At 42.0% G+C, this 14,831-nt stretch overlaps 1 protein-coding gene across 2 annotated transcripts; it reads left to right on the top strand.

Moving 5' to 3' along the window:
- Positions 1-1,067: 1,067 nt before the first annotated feature.
- On the top strand, positions 1,068-10,476 carry NEK2 (NIMA related kinase 2). 2 transcript variants are annotated; one of them, XM_065679365.1, is made up of 10 exons: positions 1,068-1,222; positions 1,325-1,542; positions 2,929-3,166; positions 3,727-3,809; positions 4,056-4,182; positions 4,973-5,192; positions 6,162-6,216; positions 6,300-6,370; positions 8,726-8,962; positions 9,967-10,476. In XM_065679365.1, the coding sequence occupies exons 1-9, from the start codon at positions 1,127-1,129 to the stop codon at positions 8,947-8,949; spliced, it is 1,332 nt and encodes a 443-aa protein (XP_065535437.1). In that variant the 5' UTR covers positions 1,068-1,126; the 3' UTR covers positions 8,950-8,962; positions 9,967-10,476. The 2 variants fall into 2 exon arrangements, with proteins under 2 accessions (XP_065535437.1, XP_065535435.1); XM_065679363.1 differs by lacking the exon at positions 9,967-10,476 and having other exon boundaries at positions 8,726-9,329.
- Positions 10,477-14,831: the final 4,355 nt, after the last annotated feature.

Here is a 14,831-nt window from a genome sequence, read left to right as displayed (position 1 = left end):
TACTCCTCAACAAGAAAGCTAAAATCTCTTTATGCTGTATAATTCATTTGCTCATGCGATGAGGAGACCTTACCTACAGATAGAAAGCTATAGGGTTTTGGTAATGGGTAACAGGAGCTCTTGTGCCTCCTGATGATGACAGTAAAGGGGTAGATTTTGGCAGACTAATGTAGGAATACTTCATGAACACTCAGTAATAGCATGACACCTACCTCCCCTCAAACCTTTCTCGAAGCCTGGAATGAAATAGGGGAATGATTAATGAGACCATAAGGTGGAGATGGATGCACTGCGAGAATCCTGTTGCTGGATTCAGCACACAGAACCGTTCCCTTTCACACCTGATTTGGATGTTATAAAATCTGTTACTATTCTTTGCTGAGGAATAGTTCTTGCTTCAGGCACAGCCACTTCCACATGGAAAGAGATTGGATTGAGCCTAGAACTGCTGATACTCCACAATTAGCCTAAATGATGCTAGAAAATACACCACGTGGTTCTTAAAAGGTCTGTGATGTTACTCAGTATATTGTGGTGTTATTTAGTGTCATTTAATGTAACCATAGTAATTACCGGTTCAACTTTTGGGTACGGAGCCATGCATTCATGCTTTCAAGTTTACATTACAGGATTTGGTTTCTTTTCAGAAGGCGCTTGTGTACGGTGTGACGCAGGTGTTCATGGATGGCTCAGCAGCAAAGCTGCCATGACTTACTGTATAATTCCTTGAAGAATCATGAGGAATTTTCCTCATTGGTTTTAAAATGCAGCTTTCCAGACCAAATTTCTGTCATTGTAAATAGCTTGAGGATTTTTTTGAACACTTCTCAGTATTAAAGACCTCTCTATTGAGATCTCCCATTATTACAGACTGGTTTGGGTTGGAAGGGACCATAAAGCGCACCCGGTTCCAACCCCGCCTCTCGCGATACCTGCCTGCCGCCGTCACCCGCTGCCCGTAACGGCCGCAACCCGGCGGCCGCTTGTTTACGGCGGCGTAGCCAATGGGAAGGCGGTTTGAGTGGGCGGGGCGGTGCAGCCTGGCCAATGGGAGGGAGGGGCGGTGCGTTTAAACCGCGCGGGCCCGGTGGTGGGGATCCCCGCAGCTTGAGGTGATTCCGCCGCCATGCCCGGCCGGCCCGACGACTATGAGGTGCTGCTCACCATCGGCGCCGGCTCCTACGGCAAGTGTCGCAAGGTGCGCCGCAAGGCCGACGGCAAGGTGAGGCGGGGGTCTGGGCGAGGGTGCTAGGAGTCGCTGCTCCCCCTGCGGAGCTCTGCCTTGCGTGCAAGGCATTCCCTAAGGTCGCTTTCTCCTCCCTAGATCTTGGTGTGGAAGGAGCTTGACTATGGCACGATGTCGGAGGCAGAGAAGCAAATGCTTGTTTCGGAGGTGAACTTGCTCCGCGAGCTGCGGCATCCCAATATCGTCCGCTATTACGATCGGATCATCGACAAAAGCAGCACGACGCTGTACATCGTGATGGAGTACTGCGATGGCGGTGACCTGGCCAGCTTGATTGCGAAGTGCACGAAGGAGAGGTGTGTGGAATCTGTGCGTGGCAATTTCGCGCTGTCTAACTTGAAATGTCACCTGCAGTGACAGGACAAGGGGTGATGGGTTCAGGCTGGAACAGGGCAAGTTCAGGTTAGATCTAAGGCAGAAGCTCTTCCCTGTGAGGGTGCTGAGGCGCTGGCACAGGGTGCCCAGAGAAGCTGTGGCTGCTCCATCCCTGGCAGTGTTCAAGGCCAGGTTGGACACAGGGGCTTGGAGCAAGCTGCTCCAGTGGAAGGGGTCCCTGCCCGTGGCAGGGGTTGGAGCTGGAGGAGCTTTAAGTTCCTTCCAACCCAAACCAGTCTGGGATTGTATGAAATATCCCAGACAATCTAAAGGAAAGTGAAATGTGTCCATTACTAACTTCTGGAAAGGTTTAATCCTTTGGACCTAAAGCTCTGAAATGTGAAAGATTTTGTCCAAGATTATAACACTGGTGGGTATTGTGCTCAGGAATGCACCAACTGATCAGATGTTTATGCTGAAGTGGTAAAAACCTGAGCCTCTCCTATGCAGCAGAAGCTGTTGAAGGGTTTCTGGCCGTAATGTTACTATGTGCGTGGCTGAAAACAGAAACCAGCAACTCATAGCTCTTGCAGATAAGCAGCTTGGTCTGTTGGCTCTTCTGGCTTGTCCATCAATTAAACTACTTGTACCCTGTTTTTTGTTAGAACGCCAGGATACATGAAAGGGAAGAGTGCTAAAGACAACTTTATGTGCCTGCATGTAAACTTTGTGAAGACACCAAGTTGATAAGACTTCACCTTGGTTTGATTTAGACTTGGCAGCCTACTTGTTAAGTATAATATCAGTTTTAACATTAGGAAGTTAAACAAGTACATAGCACCATGTGTCACTTTGTGAAAATAGTCTAAAATGATACAGCAGCTGCCCCCAAACATCAGTGTTTTCGTTTGAGGAAGGTTATATTAAAAACCAGTCCTGTCCTGGCTCTGTTGTTCTATGTTGCTCATTATAAATGGCTGGCAATACCCTGTAATCAGAAGTGATCAAAGGGACATATCTCATCACAAAAGCGTGAAGTTCGTATTTGTGCTGCAAACGTGGAAACGCTGTCTTTGTTAAGCTTTTTTTGGGGGAGGAAGGAAGTATCACAGGGGTTCTGCAACAGAAGTCCAGATGTCTTCCAACATATTTAGAGTGATTGTTTTTTCTTTCTTAATTTCCATTTTTAAAATAGCTTATCTAGATGCCTGTTGCTGTCAGTTTTCTGTGAAGGTGCTGGGGTGATTCAGTGATGTTTTGTAATGGTAGTATTAAAATACTGCTGCCACACTAAGACTGGCAGCAAGTACTTCAAAATGATGTATGCTCAGAGAATACCTTTATTAAACAATGTGATCATCTTTCAGGCATTACTTGGAAGAAAGCTTTGTTCTCAGAGTATTGACTCAACTGACACTGGCCTTGAAGGAATGTCACAGGAGGAGTGATGGTGGAGTCACTGTGCATCGCGACCTAAAACCAGCAAATGTCTTTCTAGATGGCAAGCAGAATGTGAAACTTGGAGATTTTGGACTTGCAAGAATATTGCACCACGACACCAGCTTTGCCAAAACATTTGTTGGAACTCCATATTACATGTCTCCAGTAAGACCACTTTTCTGTGCCTCATCTCCCCTTTTGTGCCTCCAAGATCTGTTTTCTGCAGTGTTTGTCTTAGTCCAGGAATATTTAGAAGGTTTTGATAGTTACTAGTTCCTCTTCACTGTGTACATTTTGATAAGTTCTTGGAGTATTGGAGAGATGTTGGAGTATTTGTCCCTGAAAAGGAGCAGGGAAGCTTGAATGCTTTGGTTTCATACTGTTAAAGTAAAAAGCTTATTAAACTGCCTCTTGAGGACAGGATTTGTGGAAATGAAAAAAGAGTTATTTCCCTGATACAGTGCATTTTGTATGGGAAAGATTAATATTGACTGAAATATGGGGTTGTATCAGCTGAAGATTGGTGCAACACTTCAGTCTTCTACAGCTTAGCACTGCTACAACTTGTTAAAATCCTACTAGTAGTAGCTGTGGGGATTACGGCGGAATCTTAAAAGTAACCCTAGTAAATAATGGTTTAATTCAGGTTTGAAGAGTAGCTGATTATCCTGCAATAGTAGAACAATGTCTTGGTTAATAACCCAAAGATTGTTCTCTTTCTTTAGGAACAAATGAACTACATGTCATACAATGAAAAATCTGACATCTGGTCTCTAGGATGTCTCCTGTATGAATTATGTGCTCTCTCGTAAGTATAGTAGTGTGGTAATGAATGTAGAGACATAGCTGTTAACATGGGTATAATTAAAATTTGTGGAGATAAAAGCATAAAGGCTTCAGAAACTAGTCCTAGATTTGTATTTCTATAACGGTCTTGACATTAGGTAGTCAAAACAAGCCTTTGATTGCAGGTTTTTTTCTTAGTCCGATTCTTTTATTTAAATGAAAATGAGTCACTAAAATTAAAGAAACCAAGGAAAATGTTCTTTTTCAGGCCTCCATTTAGAGCTTGCAGCCAAAAGGAGTTGGCAGAAAAGATAAAGGAAGGGAAATTCAGGCGAATACCCTATCGTTACTCAGAGCAGCTGAATGAACTTCTCAAGGAGATGCTGAATGTAAAGGTAAGAATCAGTTTCTCGTTTTTCCACCTAGAACTTGAACTGGTACTGAAATGTTTTCTTTCTCAATTACAAAAGAAACTGACCTGAAGGTACTGGTTGCTATCACCTTGTCACTGACAATATCACTTGTAGAGGAAGGAGGAATTATGCTTTGATTCCATTAAAGGCAGCAGCATCAAGTAGGTTCAGGATGCTGAAAAGCTGTCTCAATATTGTCTTATACTGAATTTCCTGACAGCATACATAAGGCCTTATATCTTTAGGGTTAGAATGGTTCCAGTGTGTTTGGAAGTGGGAGGGGTTAGTTTGCCTTCATTTTGGGGTTGGCTGTATATGGCTACCATATAGCTTGTGCCCCATGGCTAGCATGGGGGTGTTGAGAAGAACACTGCATGTTACAACAAAGCTGTAACAAGAACCCAAGTCTCTCAACAGGTATGGATTCTTCAGGAATCAAGTGACAACTACAGATGCAGACTGCTTGCTACAGAGCTTACTAACAATTGCCCCTGTAGGCTCACCACCCCGTTCTGTCGCTGAAAGGAGTGAGAGCCTGGGTTAGGAGAGCCAAATTTGCAGCCTCTGGAGCTGAGGGCTTGGTAACAGCCTCCTCCCTTGGCTTTTGTCATCTGGTTGTGCTACCCCTTCCTAATTCCATTTTTCTCCAACTTCTCCTTCACTGTATAGCACCTCAGCTGGTTACTGTCTGTAGTGGGTCTTGCTTGGGAATCCCTGGCCCTAAATATTTCTTCGTTACAGATGGAACCTGTTGGTAATGTCTTCCCTTTAGGATTATTGCAGACCTTCTGTTGAAGATATTCTGCAGCACCCTTTGATAGCAGACTTGGTGGCAGAAGAACAAAGACAAAACCCAGATAAACGAGGCTGGAGATCATGGGAGCCAGAAAGGCTGCAATATTCAGATGCTGCAGTGAATGAGCTGAAACGGAAGGAACAGCAACTACAGGAGCGAGAACAAGCCATTAAGGACAGAGAGCAACATTTGGAGCGTATGATATTCCACTTTAGGAAGGGGGTGGCAGTGGGGTTCTTATTCAAAAGAGTAAGTGTGGAGGAAGGAAGGCTAGATGGCTTTAAACCCCCTCATTTTAATGCACTAGGATATTGTAGTCTGACATTCACTACTAGATTTCTGTTTGAAGACTAAAGCAAAAATGCCTGGGTTTATCTAGACTAGTTCTTGTTTCAAGTTACTATAATTGGCAGTTTGGATATAGAAGTCTGGCTTGGGAAGATTAAACATGAGTGGCAATTAGGAAAGTATACCGGAAAAAAGAGCTTAGGTATATTCTGTACTGTGTGGTGTAAGTTGCTTTTCACCCACTGTGTAAGTTAACATTGTCTGTACTTGTACATAACCTAAGGTTACCCTGATGCTGGAGCAAAACATATTAAATGAACTGCTTTTGTGAAAGCTGCACCCTACAGGTAGCTTACCTTTGAAACTGTATAGGTAACTGGTCCTCAGGCATTGACATTTCCTGCCCACACCTCTCTGCATAGGCAGTAGACTCTGTAATACAAAGTTTAACAGTATAAATTGTTTTCTAAGCCTGAATAACAGCTGCTGCTGCTGCTGTAAATGGAGTGTTTAGTCATAACTGAATCATAATATCTGGTATCTAAATATTTAGATCTGCTGTTGTGTGCCATGAGTTAATGTGCAGAACAAAAAGATGCTGTAGTTTCATTGTTGCAGATATGTAAGAGTTTTGAGGGAAGGGGAAGAAAGACCTGCTGGCATTTTTGAGTACTTGCTTAGTGCTTTACCAGTGCATGGATAAAGGTGTATCTGCACAGCAGCTACCTTTGTTTAGAGCCATAAATGCAGGAAATATAGCCTGTCAAATGCACCCATAACTACTGTCTTTTCCTGGAACAAAATCCATCATGCACAATCACTCTTAACTTTAACATCTACATGTAAACACTGCATACTACTGTATTTCTGCTTCCAGAAAGAGAACGGGAACTCTGTGTTCGTGAGAGACTGGCAGAGGACAAACTTGCCAGGTATCTTACTAACCTAGAACTGCCTATAGCAGAAACTCTACAATCTTGGGACAAAAAACCTTAAACTTCTCTTTTGAAAACAGAGCTGAAAACCTGATGAGGAGCTACAATCTCTACAAAGAGCAGAAGATGACAGCTTGTGCAGATGGCCCAGGTATGGAAATACACAAGAAGCCACTGGCACTGATAAATGTAGGCTGGAATGATGAGAAGAATACCTCCGATGCTCAATATGCTCTACTTAGTCCCATTGTAGCAATACAAACCCCAGTATCTCTGCATTGTTGGGAAGAGACTTTTGATTTTGTACTTTGCAAAAAGACTTAGCTCAGATTCATGGTTGAGCATCATCCACTACCACTGTCAGCACTGCAGTCTTGTGCTGTTTTGTAAAACTAGGTTCTTGTTGTAAGCTAATAGGAGTGCTGACTTGTAACCCAGCCTTTACTCAGAGCTGCAGTTACTTTGTTTATGGATGTCTTTTTACAGACTTTTTGATAAAGTTAATTTTAATAAAATTTCACATTTTTAATCTCTTCAGCTTCTGAAAATTTGATGGCAAATAATATTTGTTGCAAGTGACCTGGCTGTGATTGATGCATCATACAAGATCTAAAGGTCTTTGCATCTAAAGAAATACTAACTATTATGAGCATATTCCAGTTTTTAACACACCAAAGGGGGGCTTTATAAATGTGCTGTAGTACTTCCTGACTACCTGTAGTCTAATCTCTTTTAGGGTATTTGTTATGCCATCAATATCTGGCATCTCCTTTGGCCTCAGTTGTTCAGTCCTCACTATCATAAGATGTAGTATCATCTCTTCATTGCACCCATCTTTTAATAGTAAAAATAATTCAAGTATCTCAATGCATTTTGAAATAGTGGTTAGAATATTAAATGGCTGTATCCTAAGTAGTGCTCTAGAACAAAGAAACATGAACACCCTTTAACATGCAGCAATAACTTCATTTAGTTTTGGTCAGATAAAGCAAGATAAGCATCTCACAGCCTCAAATACAAATAAAACTGAAGTTCAAGTGCTTATCACAGCATGCAAGAATACAAGTTAAATGCCACCAGATGTTAGTGGTGCTTAAGCTATTTCTAACATCCCTGTCAGTTTTGAGAATTCCACCTCTCAACATATTGTCCGACTTTGATACATGAAGGAATATAAAAAACAAACTTGCCTTGGGCTTTTCTGATGTTGCCTCTAATGTTGGATGACTGAAGTTCAATAAGCTTCAGCATTTGCTTCAGTTCTCTTCTGCATCTCCCACCCCTTTACAAGGTATTTTGACCTTAACAGGGCTATTAAATTTTGAACCACTTCAAGCAGTTACTACCCTGAGTTGGGTAATGTGGAAAAGTGAACATATTTATTAAAAGACTGACCAAATCTTGCAGTACCTGTAGATCACTTGATTAAACACTTGTCACAATGTTTGCTACTCCTCATTCCACAGCACTCTTGTAATACTGTTTCTAAAAGTCTCCCTATTCTGATATGAATGAGCTAAGTGTTTCTCCAGTACATTGCCAACATCACTTGCTTCTGTTATCTTCAGTTGTTCAAATAGTGCTGTATTTTTTGAACATATCACACATCTTAGACCCCTAATTTCTCCTCAAAGTCTGTGTAGTTCATTTCACAGTAAAATGGCAAACCAAAAATCCTGGTTTCTAAGACAAGGTCCTAGACACTACCCTGTTTTTGCAAAAATTTTCTGATTTCTACGGAAGGCTTCAATGTTAAAACAGATAAAGTTTACCAGTATGAAACTATAAAGTGCTGAGATGTTCACTAGCCTCTTCAGTTTGGCCCTTCTCACTTGCTTATTGCATCTTTATTCTGGCCTAATGAATTGAAAATTAAGGCTTCAGCGGTGTTAAGATTAGGATAGTTAGACCTTTGTTTAAAAATAAAAGTAAACCCCCACACCTTAAGCTGAGCTTTGTGAACCTGGCTTTTATGAGAAGCAACTCACCTGTTTTAATAGCTTTTGATGGTAGTTTTTGTACCCTGAGTCATTAAAAACAAACCAAGCTAACTGCCTTTTCACTGTGGCCATTCTATACAGCTAAAGCAGAGCTATAACATGAAAATTCCTGTGCTGGAGGCTGCAGTGAAAGTAACTTGATCATTTTAAATGCACTAAAACTCACCATTCATCAAGTCAGAGCCTAGTTTTACCCCATTGACTTAATACAAGGATAGAGCTGGAATAATGTGGGTAATGTAGGAAGGGCAGGTTGGGTCTGCCCCTGCTATGAAGGAAAGACAAAATGTTTTGTAGCTTGGACCACCATTCTCTATTTCCCATTGGAACTGCATTATGTTGCTGCTCGAAAGGAAAAATGGAGATTTGTTGCTATGAAATGCAGTTAATTAGATCACTTAAAGCCATAGCTAGATAGCAAAATGGGTAACAGGCTTAAAAAATATGAGCTAAGCAACAAATGCTGAAAGACGCACTAATTCAGTCTTTATTGTTTGACTTTTAAGATAACGCACTGCTGCTGCCCTTCCCTACAATCAAGAAGAAAGTACACTTTGGAAGTGAGGAGAATGCTGGGACTTCTGTTAATTTGGAAAAACATGCCCTTTCTAAAGGGAAGTGCTCTGATCTCAGAAAACGTCTGTATGCTGCCAACCTGCGGGCTCAAGCACTGGCTGAACTGGAAAAGAACTATCAACTGAAGAGCAGACAAATCTTGGGCATGCGCTGAAACTATAACACAGGTGTAAAGTATTTAACTTTTGAAAGTTGATTAAATGTGCTGGAAGCTACTTGTGCCTCCCTCTTTTAAGCTGGAACCTACTGAAAGCTTATTTTAACAACTGTTGTACAAGCTCTTAGTCTACAATAGGTAGCTCATGATCAAAGCATAAGAGATTATGAATTGTATTAAGAAAAAATATTTGGTTCTCCTGTTTACCATATATTACTCTCCTGAAAAAAGAAACAGATATTGTAAATCAAATGTTTTTAAACTGATATGAAAAGCTTTTTAGATGAAAAATGTACAGAGATTCACAATCTGTAGGTTAAAATGATGCTGTATGTAATGTACAGTACTTGGTAAGTATATTTTGTATATGTAGAAAATCAGTGGCGTTTTGTCTGCACTTGTTTTTTAACTATCAAAATAGCAAAAGGAGATTTTGTGTTCTCTCTTCCCACTAAGTGGGGGACTTATCAAAGTAGGCTACTTGTAGTTTAATGCTGACTAATGAGTGGCATGGGTCAGCTTGGTGTTATTGAGGAGTTTATACTCCTTTCTTGTGTCACCAAGCAATAGCTCCGCTCTGTTAGATTCCTAACTATCCAAGAGAACTTGTTATAATTGATTGCCTCGTGGTTACTCTTTTCACCACAACCTTTGCTTAAAAGCTAGAATATGACCATTTTGGTTACTAGTGTAAAACTACCACCGTTCTAGTGGCCATGACCCTAGTGCTCAAGTGTGGTGGAAGTGTCTGGCATGTATGCAGAGCCAAAGCAGCTCTCAAATGTATTTGGAGGGTGAATCCCTGCTTTCTCACCATGCTTGTACACTCAGATCTTTCCCTTCTAGGCCTCAACCAGAAAATCTGCACTGCAGTTCTACTGGCCTTCATGGGGATCTGCTTTGTACAACCCATGGAATATCCAAGGCTACAGTGTGCAGTGGGGTTAGTCTGATCTGTAAAACATATGTAGAATACAAGAATTAACCATGGGCTTTGTCATCCTCAAAATGCAGGTACCAGTGAGTGAAAGGAGGAAACCAAGCAACCAAGAACATAAATCACTAATGAATGGTTCAGGAAAGGCAGTGTTGTGTCATGGCTGGTGTTTGCAAATGTTTTGCTTTTAACAAGGCCAAGTTAAGAAAATGGCTTGAGAGATTTGGGCTTTTTCCCCTTGGAATATACAGATGGAACAAGTAATTTCTGCATTTAAAAGTAAAACACCTTAGAGCAATCCTGCAGCTTTCCTCTTTAATTCTCTGGTGACCTCAAGATGGCACTGTTGCCCTGTAATTGTTGGTAATTTCCTTTGGTCTATGCATACATCCATACAACATTTAAGAACTGATTTTAGTATCTTTGTACCTGCTTTGTTTCAGAAAAATCATCAGTGTGTTGTTGTAAGATGCTGATTTTCTTGGGCTACAGATGCTTTAGTACTTAATTCAGTGTCATTCTCTCCATTTTGATGTTTTGCATGTTTCATAAAAATAATTGAATCAAAGTCCTGGTTAACAGTTACAGTTTGCACTCTCTGTAGCATTTCTTATTCATAGAAGTGTATTAATCACAATGGCAGGAATAGATGAAACAGCCTAAGTTACAGCTGTAGCATTGAGCTATTTTAGCTGCATTGCACTGTCTTCTTGAAGTAGTATCACTCCAACATGGTAAGTGCAATGTTTCTTCAGGTTTTGGAAACCAGACCTTCCTACCACTATGTGTCAAACACAGGGGAAGGCATCCTGGAGATGGTCTTTGTTCTGTCTCAGGATTTTTGCTTTGGAATCCTGAAATTCACAGTTTCCTACAAAAGCGTAATTGTTTTTCCAGAGCACATTGCAGTTGCAGTCAGGATGTAATTTTACAGCTTAAGCCTTACAGGAGGATAATAATGGTGTATGCTGTTGAATGCTGTGAGATAAATTCATTAATGTTTAATATAAATATCAGGAATTTTAATGATGTGTAGCTGTGAGTACACAAATGATAGACAGAAGTCACCTCTGAAGTTACAGAGGTTTACACGTCTAGAATGTAATTTAGCTAAAGGATAGGCTGGAGGGAAGCTGCATCATCCTTGAAAAGCATGGACCAGATCCCTGATTTTCAGCCTTTGTGTGTGACCTTGACCAAAGCCCTACCCCTGGCCTTGGATTCCCATCTGTAACAGGCTCATCACAGAGCGAGCTCAGAGACAGCACTGGGGTTCTGCACAGGTCAGTACTTGGGTGCAGCCACTTTGGTCTCCTCCTTTGGGCAGCTGTGCGTGAACTAGGGACTGGAATTTACAGGAAAAGCAATGGTGAGTTACCAAAGTCATTTATTTACTGATAAGCCCGGTCAGTGTCCCCTCTGCAGCCAGGTGACCAGGCCATTCCATAAACAGTGTGAAAGTGCTGGCCAGTTGAGCAGATAAAATGGTTAGAGGAAATCAGACTTAAATCTAGAGGACCATCAAGCTGCTTCCTAAACATAAATACCAATAGGTTGTTTGATCTATACTATTATCATTGAGCAGGTGGAGAGATAAATCCCTCTGGAGCAATTATAAATACTTGATCATAGGGAATTTTGCATTTTTGCCTTTACTGTCAGTAAGTAACCCAGGAGGAAGTGATCTGATCCTACTAATAGCACAAGCCAGTTCACAGGTACTTACTGCAGGATTCAATCTCGTGCAGTTTCCTGCAGATACGAGAAACAGTGCAGAGGAGAAGCTCCTGCTATTGCTCTTGTCTTCATCTGAAAAGGAGAGGCTGCTCCTCACGCTGCTGGTCACCTTCACACACGTGTACCTCTTGCTGCGCTGATAAAGATGAAGCCCATTTCCCAGTAAGCAGTGTTTGTAGCATTCATAGTCTAAAAGACAGTGACAGCATTTAGGCTGTGTCTTTGTCTTATTCTTCCCTCGTGTAATTTGTTTGAAGCCAGAGGAATCCTAGTAGCTGAAAAGCTGTTGTATCAGTGTAGAAGCCTTTCCTAAGAGCCTGCTTAATACATGTTTCACACTGTGGAAGACTTTGGCCTAATTAAGGCTATGCACAGTATAATCCACATCAGGTATTAGAAGCCTGTTTTATTTATATCTTTACCATAAAAGTTAGCTGAAAGTTAAATATCAATCTTTACAACTTTAAAAAGCTGCACAGGCTGATAGCATAATGCCACATACTGTTAAACTGCTTTTCTGTTCAATCTTGCTTTCAGCCAGCTCGGCAGTGCTGAGAAGTTACTACACTAGAAGCAACAGCACCTTTATCTGGCATTATTTTGGAGACGAAGTGCACTTCTGAGGATGAAGCTTTGGTGGGGATAAAACCCCTCCGAGTCTATCAAATGGACTCATGCCAGAGTTTTATACTATAAAGGGAAAAGAAAGGCTACAGAGACACCTGAAATTAGCTCCACACAGCCTCAGTTTTCAATGTAGGCTCTTTCTGGGTAAGGAAACATATTTCTGGAGACTTTTGGCTGATTAACTTTCATTTGTGACTCGTTTCATTTCTGACTGATGCAGGATGCTTGTTGCTGGGCTACCTGGTTCAAGCAGAGGTAATTTACAGGCCCACTTACACCGCATTGTTCACCACTGTGAATACATTCTTGGTCTCAGCGCATTATGTCTCCTTCCTTGGCAACTGAAATGCGGACTTGGGACACAACATGCAGTGAGTAATAACTAATAATACAGCTTCTGCTGTCACCTTTCATATGTCATTTTTTAGTGGTAAAATTAATGCAACAAGCAGACAGATTTATGAGGAATGTGGCAGGTACTTAGCAGGTACTTGAATACTTGACTAGAGTTTTGGGGTTTTTTTCCATTATTCATCCGAACCTGAAAATGTTTTGCTTGCAAGGACAGCTGCTAAATGCTTTTGTACTGTTTAACCAGCTCTTTTAGAAGGCCCTGCTCTTGCAAGGTCAGCAGAAGCCAGCATATCCACAACACAAAGTTTTGCACGTGTTTGTGTCAGTCAAAGGCCCGAGGACACAACAGGAGCCCAGTGAAGCCAATGACAAGCTTTCCTTCAAATGCAGTGAACCCCTGCCTGGGCTTCAGCTTCATTAGCATCAGACATACTAGACAGTCGTGAGCGCTTGTTTGCTATTTGGGGAGGGAGAGCATTGCCAATGGCATGGCAGGAACAAGCGATCCATCTTCCTCAGCAAAAGTGAAGACAGGCCACTTCAGGTAGAGCTCTTGATCTTGGCTTCCACCAAACCAGACTTCCCTTGGCAAGAATTGAGTCAGGAGCTGTCAGACCCCCCTGGACTTGTATCTGGTATTAGGGAACAGCAAATGCATGGGGTTTTTTCTGCTCATAATGCATTTCATCATCCAATTGCAAACAGCAGCAATATTATCTACCTGAACTCGCAGCTCTCCCTAGATCAGCAGGGACCACTCCAGTGACCCCAGAGCTAGTGGCTACTTAGGTCATGCAGGAAGTTCAGAAGACCCTTCCTGACAAATGCAAGTGTTAAAGTCACTGAGTGCTAATTGCCAAGTAAAGCCTCTGCTGGCTACTACTAATCAATCTTTAGATGCCACTAGGGAAAGATAAATATGGATTTTATGGCACTTGGATGATAACATAAACAAAGCCATCAGAGCAAATGGCAGATCGTGACTGATAATGATTTCCTGGGAGGTGAAGCAAATGCCTCATATGGCAATGATCCACATAATTAGCTTGTACTGGATTATAAGGATTTTGTGGTTGCAACTAAAAGCAGGAGGAAGCATCAGCATTAAAGAAAATTATATCATCAAAGAAGTAGTCAGTTGGGAAAATAACCTAGTTTTATGAGAATTATTACAGACTCACCTTTAGGGCACATTTTAATCTTTCTTCCAGGTAAACTGAACACTAGGAAAACCTCCCCAGTTGTGCTAGCTCCTAAAGGGACAAGTGTGATCAGAGAACTGCTGCTGTGTGATGCAAAGGGATGTGTCTACCTTTAAGGCAGGCTAGGGATTCACTCTCATCAGGTGTAAGGTCATTTGTCATCAATCTTTATGCAGTCAAATTCAGCAAGGTGATGGGCACAGATGAGCGAGGTGAGCAACCAAGAACATGTCACTGAATTCCTGTGTAAGATCCACTGAGTCAAATTCCCTGCTCTGCATTTCCCACTGTTTTTCAAGGCCAAATTCTGGTCTCAGTGCTTGAGGTCTCAACACGAAACTGGAAGCTACAGGGGTGACCTCACCTCTGTGCAAAGCCACGTTCAGTGGAGCTCTATACGTTATCAAGAGGGGAAAGGGCATGAAACTGTACTTACTAGTCACTGATCATAAGTAAGGGACTGAAATCTGAACCCTGCATTGCCTGAGCCCAGGGAATTTCTCTGGGCAGGGCCCTGGAAACAGTATTTCAGAGGCTTAGAGTGGAATTTGTGTATGAACAACCTCAGCCTTCACTTGTGCATGTTTTTAACCTCCTCCCGTGTTCATTTTCCTGCCTCCCGTTCCGGCTCCATGGCAGACTCATCCTGTCACTGCTGCTAATTTGCACTTGCTGCTGGCATGGCTGTGGGTGAAAGCACACAGATGAGTATTGGCAAGGAGCAGAGAGCTGATCACAGCCTTGGACGCATGGTCCTCTGATTGTGCTCCAGGGAATGAGCTCAGCTGAATGGCAAAGCTCAGCCTTGGGGTTGTGCCAGACAGAAACCATAAGTTTTGTTTCCAAATCTGACACTGCAGCAACTTCTTACATGGAATCCTACAGCCTGGCTTAGATGAGCAGATGTCTAATGGTCACTTGCTTTTTTAATCCTGCTTTTCACAGCTTAGATTCCACCTTCAAAGACACTTTCTGGATGTGAAATAGCACTTGCTGGAGGTCAGTTCTAAGTTCAGCATTAT

The sequence above is a fragment of the Lathamus discolor genome, chromosome 5, assembly GCF_037157495.1.
Source record: "Lathamus discolor isolate bLatDis1 chromosome 5, bLatDis1.hap1, whole genome shotgun sequence".
NCBI classification, from domain to species: domain Eukaryota; kingdom Metazoa; phylum Chordata; class Aves; order Psittaciformes; family Psittacidae; genus Lathamus; species Lathamus discolor.
The sequence above is the reverse complement of the archived record's forward strand: the minus strand, read 5'-3'. Positions and strand labels throughout refer to the sequence as shown.

Excerpts from the sequence above, each read along its gene's own strand:
- NEK2 (XM_065679365.1), top strand. The coding sequence starts at position 1,127 with ATGCCCGGCCGGCCCGACGACTATGAGGTGCTGCTCACCATCGGCGCC. Across the intron at positions 1,543-2,928 it reads GCGAAGTGCACGAAGGAGAG|GCATTACTTGGAAGAAAGCT; the intron begins GTGTGTGGAATC and ends ATCATCTTTCAG. Across the intron at positions 6,371-8,725 it reads AGCTTGTGCAGATGGCCCAG|ATAACGCACTGCTGCTGCCC; the intron begins GTATGGAAATAC and ends TTGACTTTTAAG.